Source organism: Amblyraja radiata, chromosome 2 (genome assembly GCF_010909765.2).
Source record: "Amblyraja radiata isolate CabotCenter1 chromosome 2, sAmbRad1.1.pri, whole genome shotgun sequence".
Classification (NCBI taxonomy): domain Eukaryota; kingdom Metazoa; phylum Chordata; class Chondrichthyes; order Rajiformes; family Rajidae; genus Amblyraja; species Amblyraja radiata.
In genome coordinates, this window is record NC_045957.1 from 19,584,937 (window position 1) to 19,606,243 (window position 21,307).

The following is a 21,307-nucleotide window of genomic DNA, read 5'->3' on the forward strand; positions in this document are numbered from 1 at the left end:
AGATAATTAGCTTTGCTTTCTGACTTCACAGACCTATACTGTAATAGAACCTGGGATGGATGGTTGTGTTGGGATGATACACCAGCAGGAACATTAAGTATGCAGAATTGCCCAAGCCACTTCAATGACTTTGACGAAACTGGTAAGAGACTTAGTTTTGTTTAGTTTTAGTTTCGAGACACAGTGTGGAAACAGGCCCTTCAACCCACCGAGTCTGCAAAAACCAGCAATCCCTGCACACTAACACTATCCTACACGCACTAGGGACAATTTACACATACACCAAGCCAACTGACCTACATACCTGTACATCTCTGGAGTGTGGGAGGTAACCGAAGATCTCGAAGAAAACCCATGCGGTCACGGGGAGAACGTACAAACTCCGTACAGACAGCACCCATAGTCGGGATCGAACCTGGCTCTCCAGCGCTGTAAGGCAGCAACTCTACTGCTGCCCCACCGTGGCCACACAAGCTTTCTATAACACATAGCCATGGCTGCTCACCTAATTCAACCTGATATTTATTACATGTCTTTAGTGTTGAATATAATCTTACATCCATATTTTGTAAGACATTGGAAAGGAAGAACAAAGAGAATAAACAATGTTCACAAAGACTTCAGCCCACAGGCAGATCACCTGGACTTGCACCCATATTTCTATTTTATGCACCATTTTATGAGATGAGATTTGGATTCGGGTTTGTTTTTCATCGGGCAGATTGAAAATATTCTGCATTTATTTTTGAGGACATCAGTAAACTTTATATTGTATTCCTCTCTTTGCACTTTACTTTGTTAAAATGAATCATGCAGTGCAGAGGGGTGAAGTCAGACAGTGAGTCATAGTCCAAGAGGAAATTCCTGATTGGCTTTATGCAAGTACAGTATCGATTCGGCCATCAAGGATTTTGAGTTCGGCAGTGGTAATCTTGACTGTTTATTAACGATTCTAATTTCCATCACTCTTCCTTGTGTCAATGTGGTTGCTATGGAGGGGTTGGTGAGTTTGCAGCCTGGAATAAAAGAGGATAATATTTATATAAAGGGAATAAAATAATTTGAAAGCTTCCTTGAGCTAAGTGAGACATTAGAGTAAGCAATGGATCTGTAAATAGGTGGCGACAGGTAGAAAAGTTCTCAGCACACAGCGAGAGACTTGAAAAGTCTGTAAAAGAAGGATCAGTATGCCTGTATGAAAGGAGGAGAAATAAATGTGGCGGTTCAAGTAGTATTTGAGAAATTGATGGCTAATAGCTATTCAATGCAACTTGAAATGGACTTTTAATATGAAAAGGACTTTTGATATAATGCCTTGTTTTGATCTCAATCCAACCTAATTAATTACCACCACTAAATCAGTCCCATCAAACTTGTACTCACTGCTCTATTAAACTACATTGTCTATTCCTGTAGTCCCAAAGACTCAAACTCAAGTCCACCATGAGACTCCCTGTCTCTCTAACATTCTGTCCAGCTTACAACAGCCAACATTTGGGAGTCCCCTTGTCCCTTCAACATCTGGTTTATTTTCCAACCACCTCTTGCTCCTCACCAGTTATATCCACCCATTCCCATTGGCATCCGTGACCACAGCAGTCTTGGTCCCATCCTTTACTTTCTTGCCCCTCTTCCACCCTCTCCCCCTTTAAGGCAGGGGTTCCTAACTGTTTATCCCAGGCAACTTTTTGAAAGTAAATTTACTCCCACCCTGTTTTGTTCAGAAATTTGAGTTTACACTTCTACCATAATAAAGCAACCGACAAAGGGGACATTTTAAAATAATGTTTTTAACAAATCCAGAATCAACAAATTTACCTCCTGGGTAGGCGAAATTAAATTTACCCCAGGTTGGGGACCCTTACTTTAAGGCACAGTGTATAGTACAGCTCTTTATTCTATTCCTTGACAATTACACTAGCATTGGCTCATAATTGATTCAGTATGAGTGCATCTTACAGCTTCTGCTCTGTTAATCATGCTCTATAAGTGGAAGTGTTTGTTGAAGTTTTATTGATGCACACAGAAAAGGTCATTTCCTTTCCCTCATGGGGCCTTGGAATGCACTTACACAAAGGTCAATGGTCGCTGGTGCTTTATTGCTGGTGCAAAAGCACAGTGAAAATCTTTCTTTTTGCATATAGTTCAGTAAGGTATTGCTAAACCTAAGCATAATCCCTGATTAGCAAAGTGTACGGAAATAGTCCACTGAGACTACAACCACGTTTTGGTGCCATTTTCAAAGTCCAGCCAGGCACTAGTTCTTATGAGCGGCACCCAATTCAGACGAGCCCCAGGCTGCTGCAGAGCCTCCAGCCATCGCCTTCCTTGTACGTCTGAATCGTCTAGCGAACTGACGTCCCTCTCCTCACTGTCCACCTTTGTTTCCTGGGGGCACCTCTTACAGTCGACCATGAGGGTGGGGAAGGCCAGCCCCTGGTTCACTCTTCTACCAGCCTTGCTACTCGCCACCATCATAGGCAGCTCCCCTCTCTCCGGTCTTTGGTCTTCGGTGATGAGCAGGAGCAAGCTGGGTGGCTTCTGCCAGGTCTTTGCATCCGGCCACATTGCCTGTCGGGCCCAAATTTGCTAAAGATGGCAACAAAGGTGGATAAGGTGGTTTCTTAGGGATATTATAATGGGAGTTTTTACAACGTTCTCAAAGTCCAACCGATAACCATTAATTATCAGAGATGATTTGGAAGTATAGCCTAACGCACTCACGATACACATAAGACAGCAAAGATGAATCCTCCAGAGGTTGTTTCTTCATTAATTGCTTTTTTATTGAAGTAATACAAAACAAAGAAATACCTCCTAACTTTCCATTCTTAATCGCTGTTCCATTCACATAATATAAATCACATAAAAGCTTCTTCTCGTGTCGTCTCTTACCATGTGTGTGTCGTGATTATGGTAGAAGACTGTTTCCCCTCATTTTCCGATACCAAACTGAAATTATAATCTGAGAGTCTGCGCCAGACTCCTATAACAAAAGAACACACCCCTACTATGTATCAAATCCCACCTACAAACATATAGGCAGATAAAAACTAAAACTAATAATATCAGACATGATAATAATACTGACTTAAGCTTAATGGCTCCTACAGATATATTAGTGTTTATTGAACCAGACATGGAAGGAAGGGGCAGGGTGATCTGAGTTAAACTGTGTAAAAAGAATAGTCACAACATGCCGGAGGCCACAGTTCAAGTCAATGCAATATGGAAAGGTTGTGGAAATGGACATAATTGGAGAAATATAGTTATTACAAAAGTCTTACCAAGCTGCGGCTGTTTTCTGTTCCAAAGGAGACTGAAAGGGGATTCAGTAGAGGTGTACAACATTGTGAAAGCCTAAAAAGTAAGACAGGAAGGACTTTTTTTCCTCTGTGACAATGAGGGTGGTAACTAGTAAATTGGTGGAATTATTAAAGTAAAAATGAAGAAATAAATAGGATTTAGGTTTTGGAACTGAAAGGGTGATGGAAGTGGTTGAGGCAAATACCATCTCCACATCTAAAAAGTACTTGGATGAGCGTGTGAAGGTCTATAATCTGAGGAGGTTTGGACCAAGATCAAGGAAGTGAGATTAACCTACAGCTCAGTTTTGGACAAATGTGGACCAAAAGTCATGCCACAGGGAAACAGGCCCTTCAGCCCAAATTGTCCAAGCAGACCAAGATGCCCTGTCTACACTAATCCCACCTGCCTGCATCTGGCCCATATCCCTCTAACATTTCCTATTCCTGCACCTGTCCAACTGTCTTAAATGTTCTTATAGTACCTGCCTCAACTACCTCCTCTGGCGGCTCATACCTACAGCCTTCTGAGTGAAAAAGCTGCCCTCCAATTCTTACTATATCTTTCCCCTCTCACCTTAAACCTATGCCCTCCGGTTCTCGCATCCCCTACGCTGAGTAAAGGACTCTGTGCATTCATCCTATCTATCCCTCTCATGGTTCTATGCACTTCTTTAAGATCATCTCTCAGACTCCTGCGCTCTAAAGTATAAAGTCCTAGCCTGCCTAACCTTTCCCTTTGGCTCAGGCCCTCACGTCCTGGCAACATCTTTGAAAATCTTCTCTGCATTCTTCAGCTTCATAACATCCTTTCTTTAGCATCATGACCTACATTGAACATAATACTCCAAACACGGCCGCATCAATGACTTGATCAACCAAATGGCCTCATTCTGCATCTTCAACATATAATTCCATGCTCTTCTCTTGTATAAAGTTTCCAATGACCACCTGTATTTTATGTGGAGGTAAGTTTTAGGATAGAAAGAGAGCGTGATCTGATTATGTGAAATCACAGATATGTTTAATGAATGGATGGTTCAATTAGCATTTGACCTATGAGCTAAACTGTAATAGAAAATTGGAATTGTATAATATTCCAATTATTCCTTCGGGGAGTTAAACTTACCCTGTAAGAGGAGTGCACGAATAATTCACACTTTGCACATGTGTATGTCAATTAGAAGTGATCTCTCTCTTCTCTCTTCTCTCCCTCTCTCTCTCTTCTTCCCGCTCTCTCTCCTGGCCATTCAGTCAATGTTCTTTGATCCCTTATGTTTCTGCTGTAGAAATACTGATAAATTGTGTCTGTATCCATTACTTCATTAATGATGGTAATGGGATGTTCAATTCCCAGAAAATACCGAGCACTGGTATCATCATACAAATATAAATATTAAAACTATAAAAAGAGATAAATGCAACCCATCACAATCTTCCATAAGTCAACTTCCTTGATCCCATTTAATAAGGTTAGAGATGGATTGTGTGCGTGTGCATGCGCGTGTGCTCATGTGTGTGTGTGTGTCAGTATTAGCAAATAAATAGTGGTAAATTGATGGCATCTTTTTTTGTCGAAACCACCTGAAGTGTGAAGAGGAAAGTGTATAAAGAATAGTCAAGAGGTTGGGCTAAATTGGAACCATGGGGGAATATTTCTATAGAGGTAGTGGGCCAAGTGATTAACTTAGCCCTTTGCTCCTGTCTTTTAGGGAAAAAGAGATGCTGCCAAGGCAACCATAATAATGAGAGAGTAGTGACATTGGAGGGAATAAAGATGAAGGAGAGGTACTTAAAAGATTGGCCATAAAACAGTCACTGCATGAAATGTATATGAGGTTATTAAGTGCTGAAATTTTGGAAGCTCTGGCCACAATCTTCCCATAGGACAGAGGGCACAGTACAGCACAGGAACAGGGCCTTCAGCTGACAATGTCCACGTCACACATGATGCCAATTAAAGTAATCTCCTCTGCCTACAGATGATCCATATCTCTCCATTCCCTGCATTTCCGTGTGCATGTCCAAATGCCTCTTAAATGCCACTATCGCACCTGCCTCCACTGTTGTCCCTAGCAGCATGTTCCAGGCACCCATGACTCTCTGTATGAAAATGTTGACCCACACACCTCCTTTAAACTTTGTCCCTCTCACCACAATTCTCCCTATACATTGGGGATTGGAAGTGGGGCAGAATACTGGAGTGTTTTAAATGCTATAACATAGTTTCAAAAGGTGAAGGACGAACCTGGTGATAATGGATCAGGGAGCTGAATATAGGGGGTGGCGGAAATATTCAGGTTGAGGTATTTATCTTTTGCCAATTGGCACCAAACATGAGTACATTGCAAAAGTAGTTGTCCTCACTTATCCACACTCACCATTAGCAACTTCAATAGTGAACTAAACATTAACCCGACTTAACAAAACATGCTAGCCTTGTAGTTATAAAGTGGCAAGACAATTTGGATGCAATTCAACCTCCACTTAATGCAAAGTTGCTTCATTTAACTATTCTAATAGTTCTGCTTTAACTCATTTTCCCAAATCTGCTCTGTAGTTGAAATACTTAATTCAAATCATGTTTCCTTTATGTTAAACTAACCATGACTTTTCAGATGGAGGCTGTGTAGTTTCATGTAACTTGATGGTTGTTTGTAAAATGAAGCAATCACTGAAAGATTTATTATCTTCCCACCAGAAAAAGCTACAAAGTACTGTGATGAAGCAGGCAACTGGTTTAAACATCCAGAAACCAATCGAACTTGGTCGAACTATACATTTTGTAATAAATTCACAGATTATAAACTAACGGTAGGTATCACTTGTTCATCTTCCAGGCATCTGAAATGCTTGGTGGTTGGGTTTACTTATAAATGTTGAGTGAAATCATGCAGCAGTTTTGTTTGGGCCAGACACAGGGGTGGTCCATGTGTGTGTGTGTAGGGGTTAGGAAGTCTGGTTGGAGGTTTTTGGTCTTAGTAGCGAAATATAGACAATAGGAATTAGAGTTGGCCTTTCTTCCATACAGACCTGTGCTGCAATTCAGTAACTCCTCTGTCTCAATATCACATTCCTACACTATCCCCATGCCCCTTGGTGCCTTTTGATTCGAGAATGTTTACCCACATTCTTCTTTAAAATATTCAGTAATTTTTTCTACTGCCCACTGGTGTTACAAATTCCATAGGTTCTCCACCTTCTGAGTAACTAAACCTCTTGTGTCAGAATTTTATAAATTTCAATTTTCTTCTAAATCCTAGTGAATACAAATCTAATCGAGTTATGACAGTCCCTACAACTCAGGAATCAGTCTGGTGACTCTTCACTACACTCTTTCAATGGCAAGTCTATCCTTTCCTTTGTAAAAACGACCAAAACTGCAAATAACACCCCAATGGATGATTTCAGCAAAGCTTGTGTGATTATTGTAAGGGATTCTTGCTCCTTTACTCAAATCCTCTTACTGGGAAGACAAACGTACTATTCACCTTAATTTGTTGCTGCAATTCATTATTTGTCTTCAGTGACGAGTACACAAACATGCCCAGATCTCAGTAGCTGTAAGGCAGCAACTCTACCAGTGCATCACCGTGTCACTCAAAATATGACCTCAAAATGCTATGTTCTCCTTTTGTTATTTATTTCTTGTTAATGTTTTTTTTTTTTTTTGAGCCTCTTGGTTTTTATCTATTTTTTTAACACTTTATTTCTCCAGTAACACAGGTGGTTGTATAATCCCATAGCCTCACAATATTTTACAACCCTCCCTTCATGGTGTTTTTTCCTTTGGCATCGCGAACCTTGTTCAGTTCATTTGACACACAGTCATAACATAAGTTATACTGCATTTCGTTGTCTCTGTACTGTACACTGACAATGACAATTAAAGTTGAATCTGAACCTGAATCTGAATCTGACTTTAAGGTGACACATAATACTGAAGTAACTTTAACAAAATACAATCACAAGTTCAGAGATGAAAAGATGAATCAAATAAATTCTCATGGGACATAAGAACATTTTAGAACCTCATGTGCTCAAGGAAATGACACAATTACTTAGAGTCATTGAGTGGTACAGTGTGGAAGCAGGCCCTTTGGCCCAACGCCCACACCGGCCAACATGTCCCAGCTACACTAGTCCCACCTGCCTGCGTTGGTCCGTATCCTTCCAAACTTGTCCTATCCATGTACCTGTCTTTCTTAAACGTTGGGAAGTCCCAGCCACAACTACCTCATCTGGCAGCTTGTTCCATAAACCCACCACCCTTTATGTGAAAAAGTTACCTCAGATTCCTAATAAATCTTTTCCCCTTCACCTTGAAGGTCCGCGAGATCATTATGTCATATTAAATGTAGATAAAGATTCCAGTGTATTATATAAAGATTTTTGAAAATTATAACATATATACAATTATCTTTACCAATGTCTTTTAGTAAATGAGATTATCTTAATTCACATAGATAATTAAAATAATTACAAAAATGTTTAATAAGTGAACTTGATCATGGTTTGGTCATACTGTTTCATTTGTAAGGACTGTTTTGCTTTGCCCTTACCAGATGGCTCGTATCCTTTACTACATGGCTGTTGTTGGTCACACTCTGTCAATTATTTCATTATTGATTTCCCTGGCCATCTTCTTCTATTTCAAGTAAGTTTCTGGTTTCATTTATTCCATTTTTTAATCTAAGTGGGATTTTTTTTCCCTTTAAAACCAACTTCTGCTGGTACATTAAATAAATGACAAAAGGTTAGAAATTGTAATGACCATGAGGGCAATGTAAATGCAACAATCTGCAGAAAATAAAAAGGCACAATGTGCTGGAGTAACTCAGCAGGTCAGGCAGTGTCCCTGGAGAACATGGATAGGTGATGTTTTGGGTACTTGTTCATATATACAAGTAGTTAGCTCCAGATACATTGACATTTTTTCTCGCAGCAGTATCACAGGTACAGACATACACAAAAATATAAATTACACATAAATTATACATAAATAGCGCAAAGTGAAAAAGACTGCAATTTTTTTTAAATAAGTTGTTCCATGAGTTAAAGATGAATGGCTTTATCTCCAGCAAGAGTTCCTGAGCAAAGCTGTCCAGGCTCTTGCTTACTCATGCAGCTCAGATTGCCAGAGCAATCAATCAGAAGGCCTTTTGTTACTTTATATGACCTGCCTAAATCCTGATATGAAAGATCAGCTTAAATCTTCAACAAATGGAACAGATTCATTTCCCTGTTCTCCACCTGTAGCTTATTCTTTCTCAACAATGTGATTGAATCTGCCCCCATCACCTCTTTGAATTCCAAAACATGAAAACCCATGAAATGGTTTTCATCAGGACATCATTTGCTTTTTACCAATGACTTTAATCCATGTAATTTGATTTTGGACATCATTCCCTTTCCTGTGCTCACCACAGCCAATATTTGCCAATATTTCCAGTTGATAATTCATCATAGGTTGACACTTCTTATCGGCTTAATAGCCATGTGAGATATCTTCCAATTATGCCTCATACTGATTTGTCCAGGTTTCAGCTGAAGAGGCTAAGAAAATTTGACATGTCTCCAGCGAGTCTTGCAAACTGACAGATGCAGCATAGAAAACATACAGCTTGCATCACAGATTGTTTTATGAACAGCCAAGACTGAAAGAAATTTCAGAGAGTTGTGGTGTAGCCCAGTCCATCACACAAACCAGACTTCCCACCATTATCTCCATCTACAATCATGCTACCTTGGAAAAACAGCCAACATTATCAAAACCTTTTCCCATACTTGTCGTTCCTTCTTCGTCCTGCTCCTATCGGGCAGAAGGTGCAGAAGCTAGAAAACGTACACCACCACACAAACTGCTTCTTCCTCTCTGTTATCAGGCTTTTGATGGGCCCTTGCATAAGATAGGATACTGTCTGATTCACCTCTACCCATTTGAGGACATTGGAATTTGTCTGTGGAACTCATGCTCTGCAATGCACTACAATGCTGTGAACTATATTCTGCATTCTGCATTTTCCCCTTTGCTCAATCTATTATAATTTAGCTAAACTTGAATTATTTATATGTGGTATATCTGATCTGTTTGGATAGGTTGAAAAATTAAGCTTTGCATTGTACATTGGTACACGTGACAATAATAAACCTAAAATGATAGCTTTACCTCTGGAATTATCCCCCCAAACTTCTCTGGCTCTTCAATTCCTTTACAATTTTAAAACCTTTTTGACTGATCATTTGATTATCAGCTCTAATATCTCAAAAGTGACTAGTTAAAAAGGAAGATGCAAGATAACCTAAAAAGTGATTCTGGCCAGGAGCGCCAAACCATGAACACCTCACATCAACTTGCCCATCGCGGTTTGTGGCAGTGTTTCTTCGCCAGATATCCCAGGAAGTTTTTGGATAGACTGACAGACTGGGAATTTGAGGATTTTGGATGAATTACGAAAGTGTGGCACAATAGGGATAAAAGTTGCTTACATATTTAATTTGATTTTACATCTATAAGGACCTTTCAATTCTCACTGTAGGTTGACAGGGACTTTAAACCTCAACAGTAAAAATATTATATCCCCACAGAATCTTCTGGCACACAGTTTCACCAATGTTACAAAGTTAACAGTAATCTGTTTAATACTTGACCAAAGACAACATACAAATCTGCCAAGATAATCCACCCACCACACGTTGCATGGGGCGATATATATTTAAAGATTCTGTGAAGTTTCCATTTATAATTATCCATTAAACACTCATGTTGGCCAACAACATGAACAGAAACTCAGAAGTGAAATATGAACCTTGTAGATCTAATGAAAGACACTAAATATAACCACACATCTGAGAAAATAGTTACTGGTTCATGCTGAGATCCTTTGTTAAACAATCAATGTGCAAGTTACTTTTCACTGAATGTTTAATGTCCCATGACAGTCTTCAAGCTTTTAAATGCAGCATGGACTTCTCTTTATGCTTTGTTTATTTAATCACTTTCATACGCTTAGATCCGAATTCTGTACAAAAGATATTGACATAATTTTTAAACACACAAAAAGCTGACAGTATAGAATAAAGAATGGCAACTTATTTTCCAAGTTCCTCCTGAGACATTTTTCTCCTTGAATAAAATAATAGGTGTCATTTGCCAACCAGAGGAGCATTATCAGAATTTTAAAACTCACACATGACATTTCCATCTGTCAGTTTCCCATCAGCTTTTGCTCCAAACTGATACTTTGACAAAATTAAATTGAAAATTATCTGCTCAATAGATCGGGTGAGAGCTATATCAATAATTAAACAGCAATAATATTGAATCTCCAGAAGTAAAGTGGCCAGGAACTTCCCTCAATTGTAGGTGAACTTTTCCAGACCAACAAAAGTGTAAATAGAGCTTATACAATCTATAACCACAAACCAAACTGCCAGAGGAATTCAGTGGGTCAAGCAGGGAATGGACAGACAACATTAGAGGTCGGGCTACTTCTTGAGACTGATGGATTGGCAAGAGAAATCTGAGAAAGATGGGTGGGGTGGGGCAAAGCCTGGAATTTGATAGGTGGATACAAGTGAGGGGTGAGGGGGGTGAATTGGCAAATGGGTGGAGTAAGTAACAAAGACGAGAAGTAAAAAGGAGACAAAATGGTGTCATCACTCAAGACAATTCACTGGGCCCTTTATGTTTTAAGTTATCCTTGCAATTATGATGTAATATTCCCATCAGGGCTGCAAAGCATTATCTAATTCCCCCTGCAATGGTTTATATAAAGCATTGCGGGAAAACATGAACCCACATTGTCCAGGGAGAAACCACCATTGTGCATCCCCATGTTGACATGCCCTTCATACCACTGCGCTGAACTGGGAGGGCTTGAGAACATTCATTTATCATTTGTTTTGCTTTAAAGGATAAATAACTACGAGCACGTGAAATAGTTAAATACTTAAGGCATTAAAAAATATATATATTTATAAAATGTAACAAATTCTTATCTTCTTTCTTCACTGCCCTACAATTTACAGTCCAATGCATGAGCTTGCGAATCATGGTGTAGGCTCCTACAATTGATCCCTGAAGTGTAAGTGCAGGGAATCCCAGTAGATTCCATGCAAAGTTCAATGGTGACTGTAGGTGGAAATGGCTGGAAGTGCACAGCCTTTGTGCCATGGTCCCTGAAACCTGCTGGACATATTTTACTAGAATGTTGCCTGGGTTTCAGCAACTAAGTTACAGAGAAAGGTTGAACAAGTTAGGGCTTTATTCTTTGGAGCGCAGAAGGTTAAGGGGGGACTTGATAGAGGTTTTTAAAATGATGAGAGGGATAGACAGAGTTGACGTGGAAAAGCTTTTCCCTCTGAGAGTAGGGAAGATTCAAACAAGGGGACATGACTTGAGAATTAAGGGACTGAAGTTTAGGGGTAACATGAGGGGAACTTCTTTACTCAGAGAGTGGTAGCTGTGTGGAATGAGCTTCCAGTGAAGGTGGTGGAGGCAGGTTCGTTTTTATCATTTAAAAATAAATTGGATAGTTATATGGATGGGAAAGGAATGGAGGGTTATGGTCTGAGCGCAGGTATATGGGACTAGGGGAGATTATGTGTTCGGCACGGACTAGAGGGGTCGAGATGGCCTGTTTCCGTGCTGTAATTGTTATATGGTTATATGGTTATATTGAGCAATGTCAGCTGTTCTCTGCAGGAACTATTAGCAAAACTCAGCTGTGGTTCTGAAACTTTCTGAACTGATGGCTGAATGTACAGGTGTAGAATATCTTTAAAGAGGAGCTTGTTGTTTTCTCTTTAGACGAGTGTTATAAAGCAGTTTTATCAGAAAGCAGACTCTTGTGATGTTCTTCTCAAACACATTCATTTTGCATTGAGTTGTGAGCCCCAACCTGTAGTTAATGTACTGTCTTGTAAATAAATCTCTACTCTTTTCGAATTTATGTTTGTGGTCATGAGTCACCCTTGCGATTCTGATGTGATTTCACCATCAGGGCCATAAATGATTGTTGGCTTAGAATGAAGGTAATTAATCCCTAAACACTGCAATTGTAAAGTTCCATCCAACCCATTAAAAACTACGATTGTAGAGTTCCATCCAAGTCACAATCTCAATCTGGTGCCTACCCCCACCTGGTGTACATTTTCTGGATTTATATTTGCTGTGTCTCAACACACACTGAAAAACAATCTGAATTAAAATAAGAACATTTCAGCCATATCTTTGTATGGCTATGATGAGAATGAGAATGATACTGGCTGGGTTGAACATTTGCTTGACAATAAAAAGCAGAAGCTGTTAATAAATGGAAAATATGCCAGCTGTGGCCAGTAACTATTGTTGAAAACAAGTCTTTTTCAGATATCTCTATTCATAAGTTTCAAATTATTCATAAATAGCATTGAAAAATATATATTATATTAAATCAAATAACATTTGTATATGACACCATAGTATGTGGTAGAGCATAAATATTAAAGATAAATTTCAACAGATCAGGAAAAATCTAGCAAAATTGTGTTTAGATTTTAAATTAGACAAAAAAATGAATTGCATCTATTCAGAAACAGATGTGTAATAAAAGTGCTTTCATGGGCAAAGGCAGTCACTTATAGAAATCTACCACCAGCAAAACTAAATTAATTTGGACCCTTGGAGATAAGTTGAAACAAATTAACTATAATTGTACATAAATAATTTCTAACTTTGAAGTATTTTGGCTCCCCCTCAGCTCACCCCACTCACCATCAACAACACCACAGTCACATCTGTGGAGTCTTTTAAGTTCCTGGGTACCATAATCTCCACGGACCTTAAATGGGGTGCCACTATACACTCCACAGTCAAAAAGACACAACAGAGGATGTACTTCTTGCGGCAGCTGAAGAAACACAATCTACCACAGGCAATGATGGTCCAATTCTATACTGCCATCGTAGAGTCTGTCCTCACCTTCTCCATCATGGTCTGGTTTGGCTCAGCCACCAAACATGACATTCGGAGGTTGCAGCAAATCGTATGATCAGCTGAGAAGGTTATTGGCTGCAACCTTCCCTCCATTGACAAACTGTACACTGCAAGGGCCAGGAAGCGAGCGGGTAAGATCACCTCTGACCCCTCTCACCCTGGCCACAAACTTTTTGAATCACTTCCCTCTGGAAGGCGACTCCGGACTGTCAAAGCAGCCACAGCCAGACATAAAAACAGCTTTTTTTCCATGAGCAGTAGCTCTACTCAATAACCAAAAATCTGGAGCCTTCTTTTGCTCTGGTATTTTATTTTATTCACATGTTTAATCGATAATGTTTTATTATTAATGTTTAATGTTTTATGTGTCATTCCTAACTGTCACTGTATGTCATGTTGTCACTTGCGGGCGGAGCACCAAGGCAAATTCCTTGTATGTGAATACTTTGCCAATAAACCTATTCATTCATTCAAAGTAACTTGAAGAATTCTATGTCTTCTGTAATTTCAATCCCCGCATCCCACAACCTTGCCTTCGCCCAACACCTTTACTGTATTCCCTTAAGCTCTTCCTTCAAATAAACTCTCCACCCTCACTCCTGATAGCTAGTGACATTATTTTATCATGTTGCATGGCCATTCTCATTACCAACCTTCCTTGCATTCTAAGCTGCTCATTTAGTCTGCTTTACTTCTAATTCCAGACCATTCGACGTATGTCCTTGGAAATTATTCTCCCCCGAGTCACTTATAACAGTATTTGGAACTGTTCCACTATGTCTGACAACTCACCACAATAATCCTTCAGCTGACAATCTTTCATTCTGCCTTTGACACCTTGTTTTCCATTAAACCCATTCTATCTCCTTTCCTGATTTCTCTCCTTTCCACTACAGTCCTGGACTGTGGTGAAATTGTATTACCTTAAGTAAAAGGGTGCAGGAATTGGCTCTGAGCTTGTCTTATCTACAGCTATTTTTTTCTCTTTTAATCCCATTTTCACTAAAACATTGACTGCCTAATTTCTATTCCAGTTCTTTAAACTTGCTAAAGTTAGAAATAGTGGTTGCTTACTGTCCCCTTTCCATTCATAAGTATGTATTTAATTTTTATCAGGATGCGTGTCTAAGTAATCAATGCAACATTTGGCATGGAAAATAGATAAACTACCCTGGAAAAGGTGCAGAGAAGATTTACAAGGATGTTGCCAGGACTTGATGGCCTGAGCTATAGTAATAGGTTAGGCAGGCCAGGACTTTAATCCTTGGACTGTAGAAGGACTAAGGGGTAATCTTATGGAGGTATATAAAGACATAAGGGGAATGGATATGGTGATTACAAAGATTCTTTTACCTAAGGTAGGGGAACCAAGAACTAGAGGAGAGTTACAAAAAGCTGGAGTACTCAGTGGGGCAGGTAGTATCTCTGGAGAGAAGAAATGGGAAATGTCACCCATTCCTTCTTTCCAGAGATGCTGCCTGTCCCGCTGAGTTACTCCAGCTTTTTGCGTCTATCTTTAGTTTAAACCAGCATCTGCAGTTCCTTCTTACACAAGAACTAGAGGATATAGGTTTAAGGTAAGAGGGGAAAGATTTCATAGGAACCTGAAGTACAAACTTTTCACTTAGTGGGTATATGGAATGAGCTGCCAGAGGAGATAGTTGAGTCAAGTGCTAGAACAGCATTTAAAAGACACTTGGACAGGTACATGGATAGGAAAGGTTTAAAGGGACACAGGCCAAATGCAGGGAAATGTGATTAGCTTGGATGGGGCATCCTGATTCGCACAGACGTGTTGGGCCGAAATACCTTTTTCCATGCTGTTTAACTCTAGGATGTTGGTGCATATTGTTTGAAGTAGGATAATTGGAAAACCGAAGGTAAATACTGTATGTTTATCACAAAAATTATAAAACCAGTGCTAAAGCGGTTGAATGAGGGATCAAACACTGAATTACATCCAGGAGGAGGTGAGATTGGAAGGTGGAGTTTGAGGGAAATATTGTAGAACAAAAATCCTCCAGTGGAACAAGGATTCCATGGCAGATGAAGTTTAATGCGGATAAATGTGAGGTTATCCACATTGGTATCAAAAACAGGAAGGCAGATTACTATCTAAATGACGTCAAGTTGGGAAAAGGGATCCTTGTACATCAGTCTATGAAGGTAAGCATGCAGGTACAGCAGGCAGTGAAGAAAGCGAATGGCGTGTTGGACTTTATAACAAGAGGAATCGAATATAGGAGCAAAGAGGTCCTTCTGCAGTTGTACAGAGCCCTAGTGAGACCACACCTGGAGTATTGTGTGCAATTTTGCTCCCTTAATTTGAGGAAGGACATTCTTGCTATTGAGGGAGTGCAGCGTAGATTTACAAGGTTGATTCCTGGGATGGCAGGACTGTTATATGCTGAGAGAATGGAGCGGCTGGGCTTGTACACTCTGGAGTTTAGAAGGATGAGAGGGGATCTCATTTAAACATATAAGATTGTTAAGGGCTTGGACACGCTAGAGACAGGAAACATGTTCCCGATGTTGGGGTAGTCCAGAACCAGGGGCCACAGTTTAAGAATAAGGAGTAAGCCATTTAGAACGGAGACGAGGAAACACTTTTTCTCACAGAGAGTGGTGAGTCTGTGGAATTCTCTGCCTCTGGGAGAGCTAGATAGGGCTCTTAAAAATAGCAGAGTCAGGGGATATGGGGAGAAGGCAGGAACGGGGCACTGATTGGGGATGATCAGCCATAATCAAATTGAATGGCGGTGCTGGCTCAAAGGGCCGAATGGCCTACTCCTGCACCTATTGTCTATTGTCTATTATTGTCTATTGATTCAAATCAGAGGTGGATTGACTTTTAACACATTTATGAGGTGATCGGCTGGACCTCTGCTAGCATGTATTAATGTTATTTTTAAATATTACAAGGTATTTCTCCCACTAATGAAACATAACGTATAAAATGTAAGTTCTTTCGAAAATCAGAATAAGCTCAAATTTCTAACTCTTATATTCTATTTTTATTGGAAATGAATCACTCTCATTAATCAGGTTTTGATATCAAGGCAAGGAAGTGTCTAAAACATGAGAAGCCAGAGTGCAGAAGCTTTGCATTACAACTGTGGGCTGCTACTTTTTATTGTTGTGTTGACAGACGAATAACATAATGATGTGAATTGGGAGAATCTCATATGTTACAAAGGTCTTTTGTAACTTTCAGGAAGGGGCCTCCTTCAGTAATTGTTTTTTGCCCAAACCCTTCCTCCAGGCATAGATTATGTTCCAGCAGCTTTCAATTGGTACCCAGTGTGAATCTTGCTGGTCTAATGGCTCCATGGTACTTTATTGTCACATGTACTGAGGTACAATACCATTCAGTAAAATCTTACAATACATGAGCACAATCATACCCAAGTACCAGGGCAAAGGGGGATCTTGAGTGTGAGTTTCCTGGTTATTGGATTGATAGTTACTCACTGGTAGGAAATTCCACTGGAGCTAACCTTATTCCAGCTTCCAGACCATCCGTCTGTCTTTCTAGATTTTCGCCCAGATAAAAATGCCCAATGTGCATCATCTCTTCCTTTATGGCAAGAGGACTAACTGCACATTTGGCAAAAGATAAAAGAGGCCTGATTTATTGTAAACATGACGAATACTGAACACGATGTTGGCAACATTTAAAAGTCCGCTTAATGAATAAATTAAATGCTCTCAAAGAGCTTGAGCTGACTGTATGCTACTAACTTTAACCCCCTTCTCTGATCTTTTCTAGGAGTCTCAGCTGCCAAAGAATAACACTCCATAAAAATTTGTTCATCTCCTACATGTTTAATTCAATCTTTACTCTGATCCAACTAATGGCAGTAGCGAATGACAAGGATGTGGTCTCCCGAAACCCTGTAAGTATTAATACATCAACAACTTTTATTTGTGTAGCAATTTTACCATGATAACTCATCATAATGCAATTCACAGGTGTGCTGTGAAGCACATTGTGTTACGGAGATGCATGAGGAAATTTGAAGGCAGATAACCTGAAGGTAGGCCAAGGAAATGTGATGAAAAGGGCAGAAAGTGTCAGATAGGTCATTTCAGATTTTAGCTCTTTTGGGCACAACAGGGAGGCTCAAAATACAAAATTGGAGGAATTTGGATATCTTGGAAGGTTCTAAGAAGAAAATTATTAAATGAACTATGGAAGGATTTGAAAAGAAGAAAGAAAATTTTAAAATTGGGATTCAAAATAGGACTTTGAAAGGTTCATTTAGATGGTGCTGTGCAACCAATTCTTTGTAGTAAATTATTAATTTTTTAACAAGCATATTCTAGTACATAAATGAATCCTACGTTGACCCAACCCATACCCAGAATAATTATCGTAAACCTCCTCTGGAACCTTTCCATTGCTAGCACATCTTTCCTCAAATATGGGGCCCAAAACTCCCCATTTAGAAAGTAGTCAACAAGTTGTGAACTTCCTCCAATATTTGTATTGTTTTCTATTTGTTCTCTTTTCCACTATGCCAGAAATTAACAACATTTTTAAAAAGTGGAGAACATTTTCCATTGCTCATTAAAGATGATTTTCTAATTGTTCAACGTGGAAACAGTGTGTATTTTACTCTCTTTACAACTGCAGGATTAATAATTATCAAGAAGATATTTTTTTTGAAAATATAATAAAATGATAAATTATATAATTCTGAAATTTCACTACTATGCTGTCTGTTTTCTTTCTTCTTCCTTAATCCCTTTCTTGGATGATATTACCATTACTCTATTACTCTCAGCTGCTTCATATCAACTGACTTATTTTTCTCTGGGTTAAAGTCTGATTTAGAGCAGGATTTGTCTTACTTATGTCCTTGATTCGTATCTGTTTTGTTATCAGATAACTACTTACTTAATTTGTTCCTGTCATCAATTTCTATTAAACCAATTAATAGTTTTGTTTTGAATTAAATGTTTCACTGTCAGAAACTTAAAACCATTACATTTATTAGTTTTCTGAAATTAGCAAACTGAAAACGGAAAGGACCTGGTAGTGAATTAAATAAATGTATTTCTTTATCAAAGCCTTCACCTTTTTTGGCTGCCTTTTTACTCCTGGAATAGTAAGATGGATGACAAGATTGTCAGGAATTTACTGAAAATGTGTGCCATTTCAATAGAACATCCAAAGAATTTAGTTTTGTTCTGATACAGACTTTCCGAGAAATTATAGCACCAGTGAGCTATGCTACAATTTAATATTTCAACCCTTCAAACTTTTAATGGGCCATTTACACCACTCCACCAAGACCTTCGGCAAAATAAGTAGAAGATAATTATAATAGCCTTGACCCATAGAAAAAAGCAGTAACCCTTCCGGATTCAAATGCGTTCCCGGATTGCTTGCATCTACACTGATCAAGGTTGGGGGCTTCAGTTTGGTCACTGTGACTGAGGGAGATGAACATGGAGCAAACTGGCCTGGTTACGAAATGAGGAGCAAACCTGAAACCAACTCTGAGTGCTCCAGCCCCATGGACCCCATATAACCAATGATTCACATCAACTAAACTGGATTGTCTCTGTGGTTTGCTGTTAATCTTTGCTTTATATCATTGTGACATTTTTATAAAGGCTTAAGCATGGAATTCAATTCCCTCATGGGAAATAAATTCAATTAATAAGGTCTGTTGGTTTTCCCTCTGGGGGCAAGGCTTAGGAAATGTATTATTGCATTACTTGTTATGCACAAATGTATGTCAAATACCCTCATGCATGGAACAATATTGAAACAAATTATTAAATCTGGTAAAATATAAAATCAAACTACTTTGGCATGCAATACCAAAACACTGAGGCGTCAAAGGCAAAGGAACAGAAACGTGTCTTTCCGACAAACACCAGCTGCATCGGATTAATAGGCCACAGGACAGCACAGTGGGGCCGCGGTAGAGCGTGTGCCTCATAGTGCCAGAGACCAGAGTACAATCCTGACCATGGGAGCTGTCTGTATGGAGTTTGTATGTTCTCCCTGTGACCGCATGGATTTACTCTGGTTTCCCCCCGCATTCCAAAAACGTGCAGTTTTGTTGGGTAATTGGCTTCTGTAAATTGCCTCTAGTGTATAGGATGCAAAAGTGGGATACCATAGAACTAGAGTATGGGTGATCGATAGTCAACTTGGACTCGGTGGGCCAAATGGCCTGTTTCCACACCATATCTCTAAATTAAACTTGACATCATAAAGGGAGTTTTGACTTGCACTAGAAACCACCCAAAGACATTTTCCCAGCCAACTGAGGGACCTCCTTGACCCAACCTGATATAAAATGCAGGTACTATTGAAGAACCTTAAGGGGAGTCGTATGCCTGAATAAGACTGGAGCCCACATGTATCTGAAAATGTGCTTCCTTAACCTGCCCATTAAAACGTATTTATAAGCAGCTTTCATCTGGAGTAATTGAAGGGACCTTCATCTCCGCAAGGCTAATTATTCTGGACCAGGTGCTTTATTGTTTGGACAAATGTGTGTCTATTCAATATTTAGTAATTGGGAGCATATCTTTGCCAGAATGCAGAACAAGCATGTTATTTTGCTTGATGCAGAAAGCAAAGAGGGAAGGGCTAAATGGCAATCACAGATGTCTACAACAGTTTTGATATTCAGACCATATTTGGATTTAGGAAGTAGCACAAAACCAGCTAAATAAGATTTGATTTTCCATTGAAGTTTAAAGAAAAAACAGGTAATGTATACGTACTTCATTCACTCTCGCCAAATTAGCCATTTTGCAAGCCGAATTTTAGCTACATTGAATTAAAGCTTGACTAAAAAGATGATCCTCTGCATTTTATAAGAGAGAGAACAATTTTCATCACAATGATTTACCCAGAATGAAAAATTTGATTTTCATGAAACATTTGCAACCCAGCAGCAATGTTTAATTTAAAGTACATCAACATAATGTGAAACATACAATTTCACCTTAAATGTAAAAATTACAATCACATTTTACTGGATTGACGCCTTCAGGAAACAGGTGGTATTTTGGTTGCCTCAAAGAAAACCGTAGTTAAGTTCTTCCAGTATAGCAGAGAGAAAAATCCTCTGGGAATGTTCAGTCTTTTATTAAAACTGCCAAGATATGTTTGAATCAAAAACATACTCAGTGCACCCTGGAATGTAACAGATCATGAATCGCACATCATAGATTTGCCTTGAATGTCAAATGCATTTCCAAAGGAGTAGGAAAGTAGGTTGCAGGTGAGTGAGCCAGATGTTTCAGTCAGAGGCATACAAGCTAAGAGCAGGAAGGTCAGACAAATAATGTAACACAGTTACTGGAGTACATGCCGTTCTGTACACGTGACAATAATAAACAAAACTAACCTAGACTAGACTACACATGGTTCTGGTCATTGAAGTTGACATGAAATTTGATTACACCCAGGAGTACAGAATAAATTTACAAAGATGTAGAAAAAGAAACTGCAGATGCTGGTTATTACACAAAAAGGACACAAGGTGCTGGGGTAAGTTCAGCAGACACTGGTTTTGCTCTGGAATCTCCTAGTTTATTCTCACTCTGGTCCAGATGCATGGGTGAATGACTTTTACCGAGTGTGGAGGCGAGATCCTCGGTAAGACCTGAAAAGTGGGATTAAACTGGATCACGTCTCCTCAGCCAAAGCACATTTAATGTGCCAAGCAGCCTCCCTCTATAAATCCATTTACAGCAGTGGGAGGGGGGGGGGGGGGGGGGGGGTGATGCAATCAGTATTCAACACCTTAACGAGACAGATTAAGCCAATGGCCCTGAATACGTGGCAAATGACATGAGCTGTGGCCCTTGCATCCAATCCACCATACCTTCCAAATTCAATTGGCCTGTATAATTTCATAGTAGTTGACCATCCACTCTGTCATTGCAAATGCAAATGAAAGACGAGTTATTTTGTTTCTGACCTTCCTTAACCAACCCCTGCCGAGGTTGCTCAGTGGGAGAGAGGTGCGTCAATTAGAGTCATACAGCA

General features: G+C 39.4%; 1 protein-coding gene across 2 annotated transcripts in view; it reads left to right on the forward strand.

The window, feature by feature from the left end:
* The window catches only part of calcr (calcitonin receptor), a 221,362-nt gene that overhangs the window by 118,884 nt on the left and 81,171 nt on the right, over positions 1-21,307 (forward strand). For both annotated transcript variants that reach the window (XM_033042732.1, XM_033042723.1), the window contains exons 4-7: positions 32-142; positions 6,007-6,119; positions 7,871-7,962; positions 17,054-17,180. In XM_033042732.1, coding sequence (XP_032898623.1) covers positions 32-142; positions 6,007-6,119; positions 7,871-7,962; positions 17,054-17,180 — 443 coding nt within the window. The remainder of the gene's footprint in view (positions 1-31; positions 143-6,006; positions 6,120-7,870; positions 7,963-17,053; positions 17,181-21,307) is intronic.